The following is a 20893-nucleotide window of genomic DNA, read 5'->3' as shown; positions in this document are numbered from 1 at the left end:
CCCCTATTTATTCTTGAGAGAGTGGGGGCCGGGGGTGGCGGGGGACAGAGGATCCAAAGAGGGCTCTGTGGAGAGCAGAGACCCTGATGCGGGGCTTGAACTCCCGAACTACAAGGTCATGACCTGAGCCGAAGTTGGATGCTCAGCTAGCTGACTGAGCCACGCAGGCACCCCTGCATCCTCAATAATTCTTTTTTATTTTTTTTAATGTTTTTTTAACGTTTATTCATTTTTTGATAGAGAAAGAGTGTGAGTGGGGGGGAGGGGCAGAGAGAGAAGGAGACACAGAATCCATAGCAGGCTCCAGGCTCTGAACTGACAGTACAGAGCCCGACGCGGGGCTCGGACTCGCGGACCTGAGCCGAAGTCGGATGCTTAACCGACTGAACCACCCAGGCGCCCCCTCAATAATTCTTAAGAGTGTAAAAAAGTTCTGGGATCAAAATGTTTGAGAATTGTTTCTGTAAAGCACAAAATACAGTGTAAAGATTTAGCCACTCTTCCACCATCCAGAAATAACGTCATTCCAGATGCCTCTCTCTATATAGATACAGAGAGGTTAAGCTAAATAAAAAGACAAAGTGGCATCATATCATACATTTTAATTTTTTTAAAGATTTTATTTTTAAGTAATATCTCTACCCAACGCGGGGCTTGAACTCATGACCCCAAGGCCAAGAGTCACATACTCTCCTGACTGAGCCATCCAGGTGCCCTAGTTTTTATTTTTCATAGCAACAAACTGTAGTTTTACCTGAATTGAATGGGAAGTATTAACCCTAAGGGAATTCCTGACCTTGGGGTGGTTTTGCCACAGGAATATTAGTTTGTAAAAGACACCTCTAGGATTAAGAAGAAAAAAAAAGATTATGAAAACCATTTTCTTACTACATGTTTTAATCCTAGCCCATATGTTTTGAGACAACGTGCTTGTGAAAGAAGAGGGAGTTAGGCAGCACACCCTCTGTGATTCCTACATATGTTTAGTCTTGATTCTATATTTAATCCAAGCTTGCTGTAGTCCCCTTGCCACAGCTGCTCCATTCCTTAATTCTGCGTTTTTGTTTGTTGCTTTATTTGCATGGTTTCACGAACAGGATCCTCCTTAAGAGGCTGTGGGCAATATGTTACCTGAGTTTTTGTGTTTGAGAAAATGTCCCCTTCCTTCGTACTCAAAGGAGGGCTTTGGGTTAAGTCATTTTCTGCCTCAGAACTTGTGGGTACTCTGCCACTGCTGTCTGGTTTCTTGCGTGACTGCGGAGAAGTCTGAGTGTGGTGTTTTATCTTCTGTGCTTGTGCTTTTTCTGCCTACGTTCCTTCCTTATTCCTAAGATTCTTAGTCTTTATCATTTCTTCTTGAGGCAGAATAAGCCCCTTTATTTTGTATATGCATGTCTTTTTTTCAGGAAAGTTTTCTTCTTGTTATAGCTTTGAATGTCCGTCTTCTCTAAAATCATGATACCTTTTTTTCGCAATCCCCATTTCGTCTCGCGTGCTTTCCGTTAGTCTCATGCTTCTCAAAAATGAAGCATGTTGGAGGTTCCTCAGAAAGTTAAAAAAAGAACTACTCCAGGACCCAGCAGCACTACTGAGTATTTACCCGATGAATGACAAAAACACCAATTCAGAGGGATACATGCACTCCTATGTTGATAGCTGCATTATTTGTAATAGCCAAGATACGGAAGCAGCCCAAGTGTCCCATCAGTTGATGAATGGATAAAGAAGGTGTGGTATGTCTATTCAGTAGAATATTGTTCAGCCATTAAAACACACACACACACACACACACACACACACACACACACACACAGAAGAATGAAATCTTGCCATTTGCAATGACCTGTATGGATGGAGCTAGAGGTATTATGCTATGCGAAGTAAGTCCGAGGAGGACAAATACCATATGATTTCAGTCATATATGGAATTTAAGAAGTAAAGCAAATGAGAAAAGCAGAAAAAGAGACAAACTAAGAAAGAGACTCTTAACTGTAGAGAACAAACCGATGGTAACCAGAGGGGAGGTGGGGGGTGGGTGAAATAGGTGACGGGGATTAAGGAGCACGCTTGTGATGAGTGCCAGGTGATTAAAATAAAAACTTAAAAAAGAAAAAGCTGAAAAAATTAAGCATGCGCAAGAATCACTTCTTGGAAAGTATGTAAAAACCCGTGTCTCGACCACACGCCTCCAGGATCCCCAGCAGCACGTGTGGGCGGGGCCTGAGAATTTATATTTCTGACAAGCTGCCAGATGTGCTGACGATACAGGTCCACAGACTTACCTCGAGCAGCGCAGTAGTTCTCAGTGTTTTCGTCTCTGGACCCCCTTATTTAATTGAAATATAATTGACCTATAACACTGTAGCTCCAGGGGTACAACGTCATGGTGTATGTATTGCAAACTGATGGTAACGGAAAGTGGAGTTAATATCCATTACCACACACGGTTAAAAATTGTCTTTCTTATGATGGGAACTTTTAAAATTCACTCCCCTAGCAACTTTCAAATACACAGTACGGTCTCGTTAACTAGCTGTAGTCACCACCGTACATTGTATCCCCAGGACTTCTGTCTCTTCTAACTGGAAGTTTGTATTTCTTGACCCCCTTGGCCCGTTTTGCCCACCCTGCCACCCAGGATGGCTTTACTCCTAAAAGTCGCCATGGTCCTCAAAGAGCTTTGTGGGTTGTATCTGTTGACATAACACTGAGGAAATTTACATCAATTCATTTAAAAAGAACTGTGATGAACTCGACATACGAACAAAGAATGTATTTTAACGAAAGGTGCCTTCTCCGAAGCAAACGAAAGTTTCCTGAATGGCATTATTTTCCGTTTCTACAGGTATCTTTAATGTGTAGCTTGGTGAAAGGTGGCTTTTGTTTTCTCTTTGTTGTACTTAAACTGGTTTGTAAGAGACTTGGTAGGGTGGTTGTTAAAACCTTTGTGTATTTCCAGGTGACTTACTGAGTAACCTGCTGCAGAGTCCTAGTTCAGCCAAACTGTTGAACCAGCCAATCCCCATCCTTGATGCGGAGAGTGAGTATATGTGTTCCCTGGCCTTGGAGTGCCTGGCCCATCTCTTCAGTTGGATTCCTCTGTCTGCCAGCATCACCCCGTCCCTCCTAACCACCATCTTCCACTTTGCGCGCTTTGGCTGTGACATCCGGGCCAGAAAGATGGCATCAGTTAACGGCAGCAGCCAGAACTGTGTGTTGGGTCAGGAGCGTGGCCGTCTTGGGGTCCTGGCCATGTCCTGCATCAATGAACTCATGTCCAAGAACTGTGTGCCTATGGAATTCGAGGAGTATTTACTGCGTATGTTCCAGCAGACTTTCTACCTCCTGCAGAAAATCACCAAGGATAACAATGCCCACACGGTGAAGAGCAGGCTAGAAGAACTCGATGAGAGGTAATGAACACGGGTGTGGAACCGGCCGCGCCCTAAGAAGGGGCCTTGACCGTTTACCGTGTTGTGCCGCATGGTGTCTGTAATCCTCTTTGGTTTCAGAATTTGGGGCCCCTGATGAGGAACGGACAGGTAGGTGTGTACCAGTAAGTCTGAGCTTAGCTGGAAGGGCTAGGGTGGTAGAGGGGAGCGAGCCACGTTTGGAAAGTGACTGTGAATTGTGCAGGTTTGTTGTCTTTTCCCCCGTCTGTCTCCTGTCCTCCCTTCCACCCCCTCCCCTCGTCCTCACGATTCGCCTGCAGGTCTGAGTGGCGCAGGAGCCGAGTCTGCTGCTCGTGCGTAGCCAGGAACGTGGGAGGAGGCCGCGGAGGTACAGGAGTTCTAATCCCCCCTTTTCACTTGACGTTGCTTGTCAGTTTTGACTCCGTGACTTTCCCCCAGTGCACACCGTGCAGCGTGTAGGCATGTCGTTGTTACTGTGAGTTTTACACACACGGCACATTTCCATCAAAAGCAAGAGATGGGAATATGGGCACGTCTTAGCGTGGCACACACCGTGTTTCTTTGTGACCCTCCCCTTGAATGGAGCTGAAAATTACCTCGCTTTTCCTTCTGAAGTACTCACACAGATGACGCTGTCACGGTACCCTGAGGCGTGGTCTCATGTATCTCCCTCCAGATGATGTCATTTATCTGTCTTAGAGCTTTCATCGATGTGACGCTGGCTACTGCTGTGTAAAAGCAAGAGAGAAAATTAGAAACTTACATTTAAAAGCATCATGTTGACTGTTCAGAAACTTCCAGGCAGATACATTGTATTGAGTTAGAAAATTCTTCTAGAGCGCTGGGCAGCAAATGTTGTTAATATATTAATCCACTTTCCTTGGCTTGCTTTTTGCTATTAAGCTGCGTAGAGTTAAGGCATTTTCCTTTTCCTTAGAGTAAGTAGCAGAATGTAAAGTCAAGTGCTTACAGACCATTTTAGTGCTTTTTAATTTAGCAACTTTGTTAAGGTTTTTCTAAAGTTAAAAACATAGATGCCTAAGATTGTTTTGGTTTGGTCCATTGTAAACAAGCTTTGTGTGACATTTTCTTTGTATAATCACAAAAGAGCTCGTAATCTCTTATGGTGATATGTTGGTTTTGTTTTTCATTTTATAATAGCTTTCTGTATGAATTCAGAGGCATCGGCATGCAAACAGACAATTTCATATCCTTTCTAGCTTTGGTTAAGAAAGGCTGTACTTTATATGTTAAAAAAAAGTCTAGCCGCTCGTACCGACCATCAGGTATCAGTTGTTTTGAGTTTTCCGTGAGGCATAATGTTCGTGATGGCTGACGTTCTGATGGCATAGAGATGTCGTCGTGGGTTACCTATGTACTGATTTTGTTACGTGTAACTTCTGTGCTTTTGGTTTTATATTTTAATCCTATGCTTCCTATTGCCCTGTGAAAGCTGAGAGGTGCCTGGAAGCAGAAAGGTGACATGAACAATACTGTGTGCTTGCTTCCTGGCTCTTGGGCCCCTGACCACTAATTCTAAACAGCTAAGTCCATTCTCGGTTGTTTAGGGGCTACTTACCCCAGGGCCTTTGCTTCTCTTCTCCTTTCCTGCCTGTTTCTAACTTTCAACTGCTCATTAGCACCTGTACCAGAAGGTGGGCAAGGGAAAGAAAATGAGGTGAAATAAAATCTATAGTTTTAGCTGCCGAAAGGCCCTTGTTTGTGTGCCCAAAAACTTGGGTTGGAGAGTGAAATAAAATCGAGATTGTGTGACATTTACCCAAGCTTCTCTTTATTTCATGGGTGGCAGGGAATCGAGTGCATCTTCCTAGAGAGCAGTAAACTGGGTGACGGCTCTGACTGTCACGTTAGAAGCAGAACGAGGAATAAGGAGCCCCTGCTGTTGAGTATCTGTGGTCAAAGGCATCGAGAGAAGTCTCTTCACGCCTGACTCTCTAAAAACAGTTGATTCAAATGCCTTAACTGTGTTTCAAGTTTTTGGTCCCATGATCCACAGAGACGGCCGTTCTCCTGATCAAGCAGATTAATGTTTTTGTTTTAAACTGCAAAAAAGTCTACATGTGTGTTAGCTAGCCGTTTGGAGGTCAGGCAGGCAGGTTGGCCGCCCTCAGGGTGCTGGGTCCCAGGCACAATATGGGACATTTTATTTATGGGGCAATTTTGTTCTTCTGAGTAGTTGTCTTTTTCTCCCCCATTATTATTGCATAGATCCTTGCTTTAAAAAACAAAAAACAAAAAACAAAATTTTTTGCAGTTAGGACTTTCAGAATTGGTTTTAGCCATTATTTAATTTTTGACTAAGGCCCATAAGTAAGTCTTTATCGGTGTCCGCAATGTGATCCGTGGAGGTATGTCCATCTCATTTTCGAATCACCTTTTGGTATTTAGGGGCTTAAAATGACAGTTTGTGACATGTGAGAGTGATGATGTGCTGTGTATCTAGTAACAGCAGTCTCTTATCCTTGCAGCTGGGACCCACACTCCTCTGGCAAATGATATTGTACATACACATGAGTTGGGGAGCCACTGTGCTGTGAAAGGAAAGAGCACTGGCGTGGGAGTGGATGCTAGTTGGTAGTCCCATTTTGCCACGAGCTGGCCCAGTGACCTTGGGCGGGTCACTGGATCTCCCTGGGCCTCGTCTGTACGGTGAAGCGCCAGACTGAATTGTCCCCGAGGCCTGTCCAGCTCGGGCAGCTTCTTCCCATCCCTTATATTTGCAGTCACTTTCTGAGTAGATCGGGATGTGCTTACGTTTATTGAGGGCTGGGAGCCGGAGGGTGGCGGGGGGGGGGGGGGGGGGGAACGAGCATTAGGTTCCAAGTCTGCATATACGTTATCCAGATGCCATGCCTTTGGTATAGCCTTGTTTTGTTCTTAGCACATTCACGTTAATATTTTGGGCTCCTAGCAAAGGCAACCAGCCTTCCAGACTTGCCACATTGACATGACGCACATGCTCTGCCCCTTGACTTTTTAGTATCATTTTCTTTCCCTTGAATCGGTTGTAGCATGAAGGACTTAGAAACCGCGAGAGCCCTAGTTTATAAGATGTCTTAGTAGAGAGTTCCTGAGGATTAAAGTTGCTTTTCTGCTATGTTTCAGGTGGTAATGGAATGAAGGGTTGCCTGACCTGTAGGTAATTGTTGCAGGCCTTTATCTTTTTAACTGAAAGCTGTTTTAAATCTGTGTAGTTCTGTACTGAAAGAAATTTGGATTGAATTTGAGTTCTCTTCTAAGGAGGTGGCTGGGTTTCTGATCGTCTCTTCTCGTCTTCTTGTCTTACTTAGCTATGTCGAGAAGTTTACTGACTTCCTGCGGCTCTTCGTGAGTGTCCACCTGAGAAGAATCGAGTCCTACTCCCAGTTCCCTGTGGTGGAGTTTTTGACGCTTTTGTTCAAGTACACATTTCATCAGGTAAAGCACCAGCACCGCTCATCCTTTTCCTCCTGAAAAAGCGCGCTTTGTTGTTTCCAGGGTAAAGAGTTTATTTCCCGAACGTTTATATAGTGTTGGCTTTGTGAAGATTAACACGTTTGTCCTTCCTAATGACCCTTTGAGGTGGGTGTTATTATCGTCATCTCCACTTTCCAGATAAAGAAACTGAGGCGCAGAGTAACCGGCTCAGGGTCATACAGTTAATTAAGTGGTGGGGCCAGGCGTTTGAACTCCTAGAGTCTGTGTTCTTAACCACTGTTTTGTTGGAGAAGCAAAAGATAGAAATAGTCTGAAATTAGGGCCTTTCCTTCTGTAACTGGCACTAAAACTTCCTACAGGGAGATTATAAATAATGAAGCTCGGGGCGCCTGGGTGTTCGGTGGGTTAAGCGTCCGACTCTTGGTTTTCAGTTCAGGTCATGATCCTCGTTGTTTGTGGGTTTGAGCCCTTTGGGATTCTCTTGTCTGCCTGTCTCTCTCTGCCCCTCCCCCACTCACTCTCTGTCTCTCTGTCTCTCTTAAATAAATAAACGTTAAAAAAAAAAAAAACCAATATTATAAAAAAAATAAACACTGAAGCTCTGAGGAGTTAAGTTTTGGCGGATCGGATTTTTGCTCCCATTCAACAAATACTTTTTGAGCTCCTTGTGTATCAGGAGCTGGGCGTATAAACCCTCACAAGCAAAGTCCTTGTGCCTTGTTTACATTTTGTGGCCCAGTGTCTTTTCTTTATATACATATTTTAAACGGTTTATTGAGGTAGGATTATATATCTCATGAAATTCACCCATCGTGATTGTACAGCTCCCTGATGTTCACTAGATTTATAGACTCGTGCAGTCATCATCAGCCTGGTTTTAGACATTTCTGTCATGTCTTCTCCCTTGTGCATTTGTGTGTGTGTGTGTGTGTGTAATTTATTTTTTAATTCCAGTATAATTAATGCAGTGTTATATGAGTTTCAAGTGTACAATATAGTGATTCAACAGTTCTGTACATTACTCAGCGCTCATCCTTCTGTGAGTGTCTTTAAAATAAGTTTTCTATTGAAGTATCACACCCATTCGGAGAAGCGCATAGATCCTGCGTGGACAGCTTGATGAATTTTCCCAAAATGAACACGGCCACGTAACCACCGCCTTCGTCAAGAAGTAGAACATTACTGCCAGCTCCGCCTTGGGTGCCTTCCTCTTCACTTCCCGTGCGTCACCCCAGTCTTGACCTTAACGTCCCAGATTCCTTTTGCCTGTTGTGGAACTTCTCTCAGTGGATGTCTCCAGTGTATATTTGTTTTGTCTGGCTTTTTCATTCCACATCACGTTTGTGAGATTCACCTGTGTTGTGTGTGTGGCAGTAGTTTGTTTTCATGGCTTTATAGTAAGTCATTATCTGAAAATCTGTCCCACTGCAGATATGAGCTGCTCGGTTTTTGGTGATCATGAATTCTCTTGCAGTGGGCGTTCTCATACATGCTTTTGGGTGTACCTGTGTAGCTCTTTCTGTTGGCGTAACCTGGGTATGACGTTCCCGGGTCACGGAAGGCATGTGATTTTATAAGTTGTGGAAGTTTAAACCACCGATTATGTAGCTTCACGGGGGTAGAAGAGAGACAAGGGCCTAGGCTGGGAGGGGTGTGTGTGTGTGGTTGGGGATTTGGAGCGAGGGTTTGGTGTGTGAGCTAGCCTTTCTCGGGGGGGTACTTGGCACATAAAAGTAAGCGCCCCCAGTGGGTAAGGGTGAACCGCTCCTGGGTGCAGCAGGGAGGGTGGGGGTGGAGGAGGACTAGGGTTGAGGAAGTATCAGGATGTCTGGTAGAGGGGCCAGTGAGTGCAGGGCAGGAAGGACAGCACTCTCAGTTCACCAGACCTAAGAAGGGATGGGAGAGGTGATGAGATGTGGGAGGGCGAGGGGGTGGGAGAGAAGCATTCCGGGTAGGAGCGTCTTGAGATGGATCCAGAGACCTCCCGGAGGGGACCGGGAAGAAAGGATTCAATAGATACGTTAGGATAAGTGTAGCAGAAATGAAAGAGATGGCGAGCCAGTGCTGAGGTCACAAAGAAGGGGTTTTGGGGAAAGTGGAATGAAAATGTTTTGCAGTTTGCTCTGCCTGTGAAGTTTTATATCTGCCCTTTATATAGGACGTAGAAGAAAGCTAAGTACGAGTTTTAAAGTATGCATGTCTTATGCCTACTTTTTTGGACCTGAACCCAACAAACAGTTCTGTGTTGGAGCTCTGGTTGTTTCTATGCGGTCTGTGTCCTTGGACCAGTCTTTTTAATTGCCTTCTATTTCAGTTTCCTCACTTAAGGAGATCGACTGTGGTGGGCATCTTCACAGTCTTGCCCCTGTTCATCTTCTGTGGTCCTTTGCCTAGAATTTTAGGTGTTGGTTTTCCATTGAAATCAAAGTGGTGGTTTTGTATGTTTATATATTACATGTATATACTGGGAAAAGAAATGAATATGGTCATGAAGCAGACAACAAGCTTCTTTCTTTGTCCTTTACCTGAGGTTACTGTCAGCTGAGCTTCCTTGTACTCTCTTGGTCTCCTGTATGAGGACCTTCCTTCCTTCTGTTCTTTTTTTTCTCTTTCAAAAAATTAAAAAAAATTTTTTAAAATTATTTATTTGTTTATTTTTTAATTTACATCCAAGCGAGTTAGCATATAGCGCAACAATGACTTCAGAAGTAGATTCCAGTGATTCATCCCCTATGTATAACGCCCAGTGCTCATCCCAACAGGTGTCTTCCTTATGCCCCTTCCCCATTTAGCCCATCCCCCCTCCCGCAACCCCTCCAGCAACCCTGTTTGTTCTCTGTATTTAAGAGTCTCTTATGTTTTGTCCCCCTCCCTGTTTTTATATTATTTTTGCTGCCCTTCCCTTATGTTCGTCTGTTTTGTGTCTTAAATTCCTCATATGAGTGAAGTCACATGATGTTTGTCTTTCTCTAATTTTGCTTAGCATAATAATACCTTCTAGTTCCATCCGTGTAGTTGCAAATGGCAAGATTTCATTCTTTTTGATTCTTTTTGATTGCCGAGTAATACTCCATTGTGTGTGTGTGTGTGTGTGTGTGTGTGTACACACCACATCATCTTTATCCATTCATCTGGAGGCCCTTCCTTTCTGGGTGCGGGCTCTTGGACTATGGGAGTCAGTGTCCTTTGAGGTCCAGGAAGAAGCAGATTTGAGCATTGGGCGGAGGGGCAGGAAGCTAGAAGGTGTTCTGTGCAGTTTACTGTAGGCTGGGCTGCCTATCGTAAATGGGCAGGGTGCACTCCAGGGTCAGGAGCTGGCGGTAGTAGGGGAGTTCTTTGGGGTAAGACTTAAGAATAAGAAATGAAGTGCCCTTAAGAGACAGTTTTAAGTTCTCATCTGGTCATTAACAGTGTGATCATACTTTATCATGGTTTAATTATCTGCAAAGCTGGAAAACGTTCTTTCCTCTTGTCTAGAGGGTTATGAGTGTACTCAGTATTTTTGCCTTTTGTTTCTAAAATTCAGAGGGGTGCCTGGCTGGCTCAGTTGGCGGAGCATCTGACTCTTGGTGTCAGGGTCGTGAGTTCGAGCCCCATGTCGAGTATAGAGATTGCTTAAAAAAAATTTCATAAGAAATTTTAGTACTGGTCATCATATATTGAAGGAATAGTAATAAGACAGAGGTGGTGTTAGTATCTTTCTATAAGCATCTCCTCTCTCTTGTTTCTTGTCCTGCATTTTTTCTTTCACCGATGTGTCCCACCACAGCCCCTCTGGCCACTAGTGCTCAGCAGGTGTTTGCCTCCGGCGTTGCTCCCCTCGCTGTGGTGTCCCCTCTGAGCATCTGATTTCTGTCTTCCTGGTCCTCTTCATCCTTAGCAGTTCCTTCTGGGCCTTGCATTTTCATCCCGCCCCCTTTTCCTAAAACAGTGCCTGGGGTGGTGTGGCACCAGAGAACGGGGCTCTACACCAGGAGTCTGAAGTTCCACATTCTGGTTCTCTTTCTGTTTCTTCTCTTTTCATCTTGCGCAGGTGACTTTGCTTTGGAGCCTTGGTTTCTTTTCTTTTTTTTTTTTTTTTAATATGTTTTTATTTATTTTTGAGAGAAAGACAGCACAAGCAGGGGAGGGGCAGAGAGAGAGGGAAACACGGAATCCGAAGCAGGCTCCAGGCTCTGAGCTGTCAGTACAGAGCCCGACGCGGGGCTCGAACTCACAGACTGTGAGATCATGACCTGAGCTGAAGTCTGACGCTTAACCGACTGAGCCACCCAGGCGCCCCCCAAAAGCACTTCCTGATCAGCTATGTTCTGTGGAGGAGAACATGGGTGTTTTCAAACCTAGGAAGGCCAACTGAGTGATTGACTCAGCAAGCTGAAGCCAGGGAAGACTCCCATTTCCTGGCTGTGCAAATTGAGTGCCTGTCTACAAGCTACTTATATTATTTCCACGTGGCTTATTGTTTTCTGTGCTTATTCTTCTGGTTCACTTCATGTCATGGACATCCTGGATTTTGCAAAGGATGAAGTGGAGACAGGAAATGGTCATTTTCTTTTCAGAGGATGGCCCTGTCAGGTCCTGATTGTCAGTTCCAAGGCAACCCTGTGAGTTGTGAGGTTGGACTCTGCCCCAGTCTGCCCCGGAAAAAGTTAGCTTTCTGTCTCAGACTGCGTACAGAACTCCCATCTCCTGCTACCACCCAATGGGCAAATCCCACACATGCCCTTATAAGCCTTTGGATTTCCTTGTGGATCCGAGATGGAAGGAAACTGATCCAAGAAGATGATGGTCTTACTTCTTTCCCTATCTGATCCTGCCGCCCAACATTGCTTCAATGAAGCAATCACAAAACCAAAGAGCTCTTATAGGTAGCAAGAAATTGAGTGGATATAGAAGGGATTGGGGGGGGGGGGCACAAGTTGAAATTGAATATGCGTGAGAAGGACTAGACGTTGGAGAATGTAGTGCCTGGAGTTTACATGAAATAGAATCTCAAGGCTCTTGAGGAATCAGAGCGCAATGAGTCAGGCACTAGACCCTACAGAGACTTGTTCTTCTCTCCTCACTTTGTCTTTGTCAATACCTGGTTAGAGGTTGCTCTTAGCCCATTGGATACCCCTCCTTCTGCAGATGAGATCATGCCTGAGAGTCAGACTTAAGCTAATTTTCAGTCTGTTATGTAGGAAGACTGCAGATGTTACTTTTCTAACTTTCAAATATGTAAACTTGTCACCTTCAGAACCATCGAAACTTACTTCTGGTTTCCTAACGATATGTAGAAGGAGCATTTACTGGGGTGGGGGGGGGGGTGGTAAAGGGATCTGGTTTGAATAAATCATGTCCCTGGATCTCAATTTCTTTTTCTCTAAAACAGATTTGAATGGGATGATCTGTAAGAGTCCTCCCCATCGATCTCAGATTTAAAGATTGGTGTCTGCTTGGCTTATTTTGTAATTAAGTTTGTCCTGCATAGAATCTCCCTAATGATATGTCCCATGGCACCTTTGTCTTGTTAGGTTCACCAGGGCCCAGTCATGAAAACCATTTGAAAGATTGCAGTTGCGGTTACCAGGAAGTGGAGGGAATCTAGGCTTCGGGTTGTACCATTCTGATGGAAATAAACACTGGTGGGGACGTTTCTAAGGAGGAGCTGCGTTAAGTAATTTCATTGTCTGGATTTCTTTTGCATCATAGCCCACTCATGAAGGTTACTTCTCTTGTTTGGATATCTGGACGCTCTTTCTGGACTATCTGACAAGTAAAATTAAAAGCCGTCTGGGAGACAAGGAAGCAGTTCTCAACAGGTAAACCTCAGAAACACTGATAAATAGAAATAGACATTTTTGCGTTCTTCTTGTGGCTTAAAGGGACAGCCAGGCCGTCAGACCTCTTCAGTGAAACTGGGTCACACAAGCTGGGTAGGTAGTAGTGTCATTGAGCATTTTCATTTATTTTTTTCCCCCTTTAAATTTTTCATTTTCTTAAAACATTTTATTTTCTGATTAAAAATGTAATTTGTATAGTTCTTTAGCTGTGGTAACTGTCTCAAGGGTTTGTTTTTAAGTGGCCCTTATTTTAGAGATTAAAAACTGAAGTATTTATTGGATGGATGAAATGATAGGACGTCTGGGATTTGCCTTAAAATAATCCACTGGGATAGAGGGAAAGGAGGGTCGGCCGTGTGTTGATAATTGATGTTGACCTTTATTGATGGTAACTTGGGGTTCATTATTCTAGCTCCTTTTGTATGTGTGTGAAAATTACCTAAATAAAGTAGTAAATACCTGCTGTGAAAAATAAGTATTTTAAAAACTAGGAAAAGATAGAAAAATATAAAGAAAAGATATCCATAATCCCACAGTCCAGCGATAATTACTTTTGTACTTTCTATTGTATTTATTTCTATTGTATTTATTTATTTAATTTAAAAAAATGTTTATTTATTTTAGAGAGAGAGCGCGAGTAGGGGAGGGGCAGAGAGAGGGAGACACAGAATCCGAAGCTGGCTCCAGGCTCCGAGCTGTCAGCACAGAGCCAGATGCAGGGCTTGAACCCACGAACTCCGAGATCGTGACCTGAGCTGAAGTCGGATGCTTAACCGATTGATCCACCCAGGCGCCACTTTATTGTATTTTTTAAAAAACAGAAAATGGGGAAATGTTTTTCCCCTTATGCTCCTCAAGGTCATTTTTCTTGCTTGCAGGCAGAAAGTGTAGTTCCTGTCCACCATAGTTATTTAGTTAAGAAGTGAAATATTGAGCTAATGAATCTAGAACGCTTGGCACATTACGAATGCTCGCTCAGTAGATGGCATCAGTGGCTGGTGGTGAGTGAACACCCCTTCCTAGCAATGTGCCCCGTGGGGGGCGGCGAGGAGAATCCTGGCCTGGGAAGAGATCGGACCCTCGGGAAACCCACCCTCGTATTGGTGAAGTTTTAATGAGTTTTTATAATCTTAAACTGAATATTTGCATTTCAAGTTAAAAATCTGCACTTTTGTTCCCAAACATTATTTGTGTGATTGCAAAATAGCTTGCAAGTTGCTTTGTTGTCAGGTCAGATGTGCTTTGTGGGTGTATATTCGTGTATCCGAAACTCTTACACAACAGTAGATCCTGTTTTTGGTGATTTTGCCAACTAAAAGTTAGTTATTGTGTTTTTGAATGAGATTCTTCAAAGGAAAGGTATTTTTGCCTTATTCTCTATTTCGTATGCTGAACAGTTGGGTCCTGTAGTTCCGGGACTGTGCTTGATTTTGCTATGTTTAGTGGGAGATTTGACATCTCACGCTTGTTGGAAGAATAAACTGAGGAAATGATTAATATGAAAATGCTTTTTAAAGCACAGTACAAAAGTGTTTTAGGTGTGGAGAATATGGTTCCATTGAGAAAATCTGCAGAGTGTAGTATTAAATAGATTTTAGTATTAATCTGGCAGATTATTGGTGTTAAAGATACCCTTGTGCACACCAACCTACCAACAGAAGGAGCAGTGGTATACAATTTAAATTCCTTTTCTGCTTCATGGGAGCAGTGTTACTTTTGGTCAAGTTATATGCTGATCACATTTCCTCTTGCAAAACGTGCATGTTGACCTCTCTCTCAGGATGGTTAGGATTCAAGGAAATCACATATATAAAATGCCTGGCACAGTATTTAGCCTGTATTAGGCACTCAGTAAATGGTCCCAGTGATGACTGCAACCATGATAATAAGTAGTAGAAGACGTTGCTGCCATCGGACTGTGGTGGTGACCATGGAGTTCAGTGACCAGGGCCCCCAGGTGGCCTAAAGGCCTTTTAGTCCACCTTCAGATGTTGACCTGTCTGCCCAGGCATCTGTCATCTGATGTCACTGGGTTGGCAGGGGTGATGGCTGATCACTTTCAACACTAGGAATTTTTTGATGTTTATTTATTTATTTTGAGAGAGAGTGTATGAGTAAGAGAGGGAGAGGGAGAGGGAGAGGGAGAGGGAGAGGGAGAGAGAGAGAGAGAGAATGAATCCCAAGTGGGCTCTGTGCTGTCAACACAGAGCCCAACGATTTGGGGCTCAATCTCAAAAACCATGAGGTGAAACCTGAGCTGAAATCAAGCACAGGACGCTTAACTGACTGAGCCACCCACATGTCCCTAAGAATTTTTTTTATTGATCATTTGATTATCATCCTAAACGAGGCTTTCTAATTCTTTATGACTTTTTTTAATGTTTATTTTTGAGAGAGAGAGAGAGAGAGACAGTGTGAGTAGGGGAGGGGCAGAGAGAGGGGGAGACACAGAATTCGAAGCAGGCTCCAGGCGCTGAGCTGTCAGCACAGAGCCCGATGCAGGGCTCGAACCCATGGACCAGACCGCGAGATCATGGCCTGAGCTGAAGTCAGACTGAGCCACCCAGGTGCCCCTATGACTTTTTTTTTTCCCCCAAACATACACTTACAACACTTTTATGCCCTTGAAAAACAAAAAAAGCCTTGAAATCTTCAAAGCTGGTCTGGGGTTTTTTGCTATTAGTTAACCATCACCAGGGAACTGTTTATTGAGCACATACCACCTAGTATCTGGGTTACAGATTACAAAGAGGGCTGTATAAGGTAGTCCGCTGAGGGGCACAAAGAAAATAGTTGAATTTTAACGTCTATATTTTTCCAGTCACCTCTTAAACACTGTATATTTATGCAGGTGTGCGCTCAAGTCCTTAAATGAAAGTTTTGAAGTGTGGCAACCACTGTTCTAGGTTCTAAGAGACCCTGATACGTCAGAGATGTGCTGTTTCGCAAAAGTAGTTGATAAAGACCACTGGCTACTGGTCGTGACCCACTCATTTTAACTAAAGCACGTAAATGTGATCAAATGTTTTTCGGCTGGTAAAATGCATCTGAAAGAAGTTGAGGTGCTCTTGGAATCACATTTGTGGCTTAAGCCAGAATTTCAGAAGCAATTGATGTTGCAGGAACTCGTCAAGAATGTTTTCTTGGTGTCTTAAATGGGAAACGTAGGTGTGGTTAAGTCACTCAGTTCCTGTCCCTTGCGGTTTACAGGTTTTGCATCATCCGTCACAACAAAGTGGTGTAGGCATTGTAGGCTACAAATTTAGAAGCACAAATGTACATGAGTTTATTTTTGGACCTAGGAGCTTGGAAATTGGAGCTCCTCATGTTCCTCACTCAGTGAGAATGCTCCAGAGTTTCTTGATCAGAGCTGCTGGGGACTCGGGTCCCTCTGTCCGAGGACTGTGTTCTGTAACTTAGCAGAACAAAGCCGCTGCTGGGGCTCGTGGTCCAGGTTGGCCATCTTCAGGTGGTGGTTTGGGAAGACCTGAATTTCAGTTTCCTTTTCCTCCGTTGGACTCTGGGGAAGGTTGTGCCGACTTACAGGTTGTTGAGTAAACGAAGTGAACCGGTGCGTGTCGAGTAGCTTGGCCGACAGTAGGTGTTCGGTGAAGAACTGATTCTCTTCTGCTCGCTCCCTCTCACTCCCTTCTCTCTCTGCTTGTCACTGTGAGAGGAGCCACCTGTGTAGGAACTTCTTGCAGGAAGAGGAGGAAACCCGAAGGGAGTTAAGCAACCTCTAAAGTTCTCGAGTCATGTCCTGTGACCGCTTCGTCGTGAGGGTGCTGGCCAGGACCAGCCACAGAGCGGCCAGGGATCCCGAGTGACACCGGGTTGGACTGTAAACACATGTGGGCGAGCGTGAGAACGATTGCCGCCCTTTGTTTCCGGGTGGGTTTTCTGCTTAACAAAAAGGAAGTGCCGTTGTGACCCGTGACATTTTGATACACTTAATAAAAGGCGTCAACTAGGTTTGTATCAGGGCTCCGGTCGTTTCCTAGCTCCTAGGAAGAGAAATTCATGCTGTTGACGGCCCCAGAGAGCAAGTGAATGGGGTCTCAGTGACTTCAAAATTGGGCCGGCGTCCCACCCCTGTCCTTGGTAGCCCTCTCTCACTTGGACTTTTGTCTGTTTGTTGCCTGCATTTATTCATGTTTTTGTTCATTTGTTCTTTCACCGTCCTTTGTTTACTGAACACCTACTCTGTAGTTGTCCTAACGTGTGCAGTTTTATTTAACTCAGAAGTTGGGGTGCTTCGGAATCACATTTGTGGCTCCAGTCACAGAGGTCTGTAGGTTTATGACCGTTGCATGTTTAAACATTTAATGCTACACATTTCTCTCTGAGTACTGCTTTAGCTTCATCCAAAAAAATTTTTAAGTTTATTTTTGAGAGAGAGAGAGAGAGAGAGAGAGAGAGAGAGAGAGAGAGAGAGAGAATGCTCAGAGAGAGAGAGGGAGGCCCAGAATCTGAAGCAGGCTCCAGGCTCTGAGCTGTCAGCACAGAGCCCGACGCGGGGCCCAAACCCACGAGCTGTGAGATCATGACCTGAGCTGAAGCTAGATGCTTAACCAAGTGAGCCATACAGGCACCCCTCACTGAAGATATTTTCTAATTTCTCTTGGGGTTTCCTCTTTGCTGTTTAACTTCCAGATATTGGAGGTTCTCCATCTGTCTTGTTACCATATTCTAGTTACCATGATCTGCAAACGTAGTTTGTGTTCTTTTTAATTTCAGTTCTTTTTAATTTGTTAAGGTTTGTTTTATGACTTAGTTTTCTTGGTGATTGTTCATCGCGCACTTGAAAAGAGTGTGTATTCTGCTCTTGTCGGATGCTCTTGTGTAAATGTCAGTTAGGTCGGGTTGGCAGGTGGCATTTCTGTGTGTCCTCTGTCATGTTCAGTCAGTGACCGGGAGAGAGGTAAGCTCTCCGTGTGTAATTGTGGGTTTACCAATGTCTCCTCTCAGCCCTTATCAGTTTTTGCTTCATTTATTTTGAGACTCTGTTGTTAGTTTCCCACAAATTTAGTTTCCCTTTTCAGTATGTTTGTTTGACTCTCTGTCTTTATCTGAGGTTTTTAAGAGGTTGCTCTGGTATTACAATATGTCTACTTTTCCTTTTAGCCTTTCACCACTGAGAGTGTATGTGGAAGAAGCCTTGTCACCACATAGATCCTTTTGCCCTCCCTTTATACCGAAGTTGCCACACGTTTTATGTCTATATACGTGGACAACCCCAGCAGACAGTGTTTTATTTTTGCCTTCATCCATCACTCATATTTTAAAGATCTTAAGAGGAGAGAAATAGGCTGGAGAACACTAGAGAAATGGTATTTACCCAGACATTTGCCAGTTTCTTGCTTTTGTCCTTCGTCCTTAAAGTTCCAGGTTTCCTTCCTATGATCATTTACTTACTGTATTAACGAGCTTGGGCTGTCCTGACAAAATACCACAGGCCGGGTGGCTTAAACAGCGGGAATTTACTTTGTCACAGTTCTGGAGACTGGAAGTCCCGGCTCAAGGTGCTGGCAGGTTCACTTCCTGGTGAGGACTCTTCCTGGCTTGCAGACTCTTGCCTTCTCCGTGTCCTCATGTGGCCCTTCTGTGCTTGCACGGGAGAGCGAGTGGCACGCATGCACTCTCCCCTGGCACTTTCTCTTCATGTAAGGCCACTGTCCCGTTGGATAGGGTCCCACCCTTATGACCTCACGTAACCTCTGTTCCCATTTTATAGGCCTTCTCTCCAAGTACAGTCACACGGGGGATAGGGCTTCAACATAAGAATTTCCAGGGGACCCAGTTCAATTCAGTGCCTAGCACCCCCTGCCCGAAGAACATTACGGAGGATGGTTATACCAGCTGCCTTAAAAGTCTTTGATAATTCCAGGGTACTGGCGTCTTGAGGTTGGCTTCTGTTGATCGTCTTTCCCTTGATTAATGGTCAGTGTCTCCTCATTCTTTGTATGCTGACTAGTATCTCGAATGCTTTTACCTCTTTATTTGAACCAGCCTTAGGCATGGCTTCCGTCACCACGGTCACCTTATGCTCAGAGATGCTGCATGTTGAGACCTCGCACCCGCAACGCCAGGTAGCAGGAATGAGAAGGGGAGAGTTGGACAAAAGGCTCTTGTCCGGAGGCTCTGCCCTGTGACTCCTCTTAGCATGTCCTCGACCACTGCCATCTGCGAGGGAGGCTGGGAAATGTGGTCTTCCACTTGGCCTCAGTGCCCAGTGTTGTCTTGCTGAGGAGGAAAGGAAGAATGGGTCTTGGGTAGGGAGCCGGAGTCTGCCACACCCGAATACTCTGCCCACCTTCACCAGCCACTTGGGGAGAGCAGTTACTACCTGAGTGTGTTTAGCCTGGTTCCTGGTTGGGGTCCATTTTCTATGGGATAAGCTTTTTTTGCAGCCAGAGCTGCTAACTGCCGGTAGGGGTTTAGGTCTAATTTAGGCTTATTCTGTGCATTTTACAAAGTCTTTAAAGTCCCTTTTGAGCTCAGCAGGACAACTTGTAGATGACGGGTTTCATCTGTCCTCTGGTCTGAAGTGGATTTTCTTTCCTAGCAAAATTGTGAAAATGCACTGGTCCGTCGTAGTGATTTATAGCATAAAACTTGTGTAACTAACTTTAGGAATTTATGTCTGAGCAAATGGCAAATATAAGCTCCAGGCTTAAGTGTTTGATCTTACCTTTCTCTGAAGTCGACTGAAATAGGATTTTGAGTCTGCTGGCAATTCTTCCCACAGACGTTGCCTATTTTGTGCGTGATCTTCCCTGCCAGCGTTAGTTTCTGGGCGGCCTTGCTTGGTTGCCCGTCCAGCCTGGGTTGTTAAGTCATTTGCAAACACTGCGGGGAGGGGTGGTCAGTGTTTCTGTCTTCGTGAAAAAAAGAACTCTTGTGCCCACCAGACTCTGCAGTGTGACAGCATAGGAGGATTTCCAAGTAGTCTCGAGACTGTGTACAGAGTCGTTACAAGGGTTATAGCAGACTAGATGGACTGACTGTATTTGATCTTGGCACTGGATTCCTTTTAGCTGTGGTTAGCTTGTCTGGTACTCACCTGTGTTGGATTAGATGGTTCATTAGGTAGAGTCCTGTCAGGAGAATGGACACCACACTTAATTGTTTTAAGAATTCGGTGTAAGAGATTGACGAAACCGGTGTTGGAGGGCCGGAAGAGCGAGAAGGAGACACCAAGATTCAGCAGATGAGAACTACAGGAGGCAGCCCACCCCCAGGGCTGAAGGAAAAGAGTGGAGCTGTTCAAGTCTGGATCGCAGGGATGGGCCCCGTGCAGCTCAGGTCTCTGAAGAGAGGGCACCCAGGAGCTCGGCCAGACGGGGGGTGGAGGCTTGGAGCTGGTGCTCACTCCTGAGAGGACGGGGTGCGACCTGGCTGCTGCTGGCACCTCCGAGAGTGCATGCGGCTGGCTGTAGGAATGTGAAAGCTGAAAGTAGGACCAGTTCTTACCTCCAGGTGACCGTCACTGGGGTGACACTGCCAGGGCAGCGAGCCCACCAGGAGAATGGCGTCCCTGTGCTCCTGCTGCCTCTTGGTCTTCCTCCAGCGCCCCTGCTGCAGAGCCTCCAGGCAGAGGAGAGGTGTGCTCTGTGCAGCCTGGGCCCCGACGTCACAAAGTGTGAGGCTGGATCGGCGCCGGACGCCTGACGCGCGTGCCCGGCTTTGTGAGTGGGAGCGGTCCCTGAGCCTGTCTTGGAAGCGTTTCGGGACAGACATTTAGGCTTCGGGATTTGTTCTTGAAAATTAGGGTTTGGTGGCCCTTGGGTGTGACTGCTGCATGTAACTTGGTGTTTTCGGAGGTAGGCTGTCATCACACGTGGGAAATAGCCAGGCCTGGAGCTTTAGGTGTTTCTTTGAGAAGGGACAGGGTTCCTCCAGACCTTTTCCATTTCTTCCTTTAGGTTTTAAGTGTTCTGACTGAAGGTTTTGGGGGAGTGAGCGGAGCAGGCTCGAAGACCATTGGTGGTTTATGCATAGAGAGGAGGGCATAGGATGTTGAGTTAGGGAGCCCCAGGTTCAAATCACCTAGCTTGGTGACCATGGGCAGTCTGTCTAACTTTTGTTAACTCTGGTTTCCTTGTCGGAGAAACACCAATAATATATCTACCTCTCACAGATGTTAAAAGGATTGAATCATGGAGTTGAACGTTCTATTGAATCGGTGTAAATTGATATTTATATATCATTACTTA

At 45.0% G+C, this 20893-nt stretch overlaps 1 protein-coding gene across 8 annotated transcripts in view; it reads left to right on the top strand.

Annotated features, from left to right (window-relative positions):
• XPO6 (exportin 6) overlaps positions 1-20893 on the top strand; it is a 103150-nt gene that overhangs the window by 49585 nt on the left and 32672 nt on the right. For all 8 annotated transcript variants that reach the window (XM_049638478.1, XM_049638476.1, XM_049638475.1 and 5 more), the window contains exons 7-9: positions 2961-3414; positions 6726-6852; positions 12547-12656. In XM_049638478.1, coding sequence (XP_049494435.1) covers positions 2961-3414; positions 6726-6852; positions 12547-12656 — 691 coding nt within the window. The remainder of the gene's footprint in view (positions 1-2960; positions 3415-6725; positions 6853-12546; positions 12657-20893) is intronic.

This window comes from Panthera uncia, chromosome E3, assembly GCF_023721935.1.
Source record: "Panthera uncia isolate 11264 chromosome E3, Puncia_PCG_1.0, whole genome shotgun sequence".
NCBI lineage: Eukaryota > Metazoa > Chordata > Mammalia > Carnivora > Felidae > Panthera > Panthera uncia.
The sequence above is the reverse complement of the archived record's forward strand: the minus strand, read 5'-3'. Positions and strand labels throughout refer to the sequence as shown.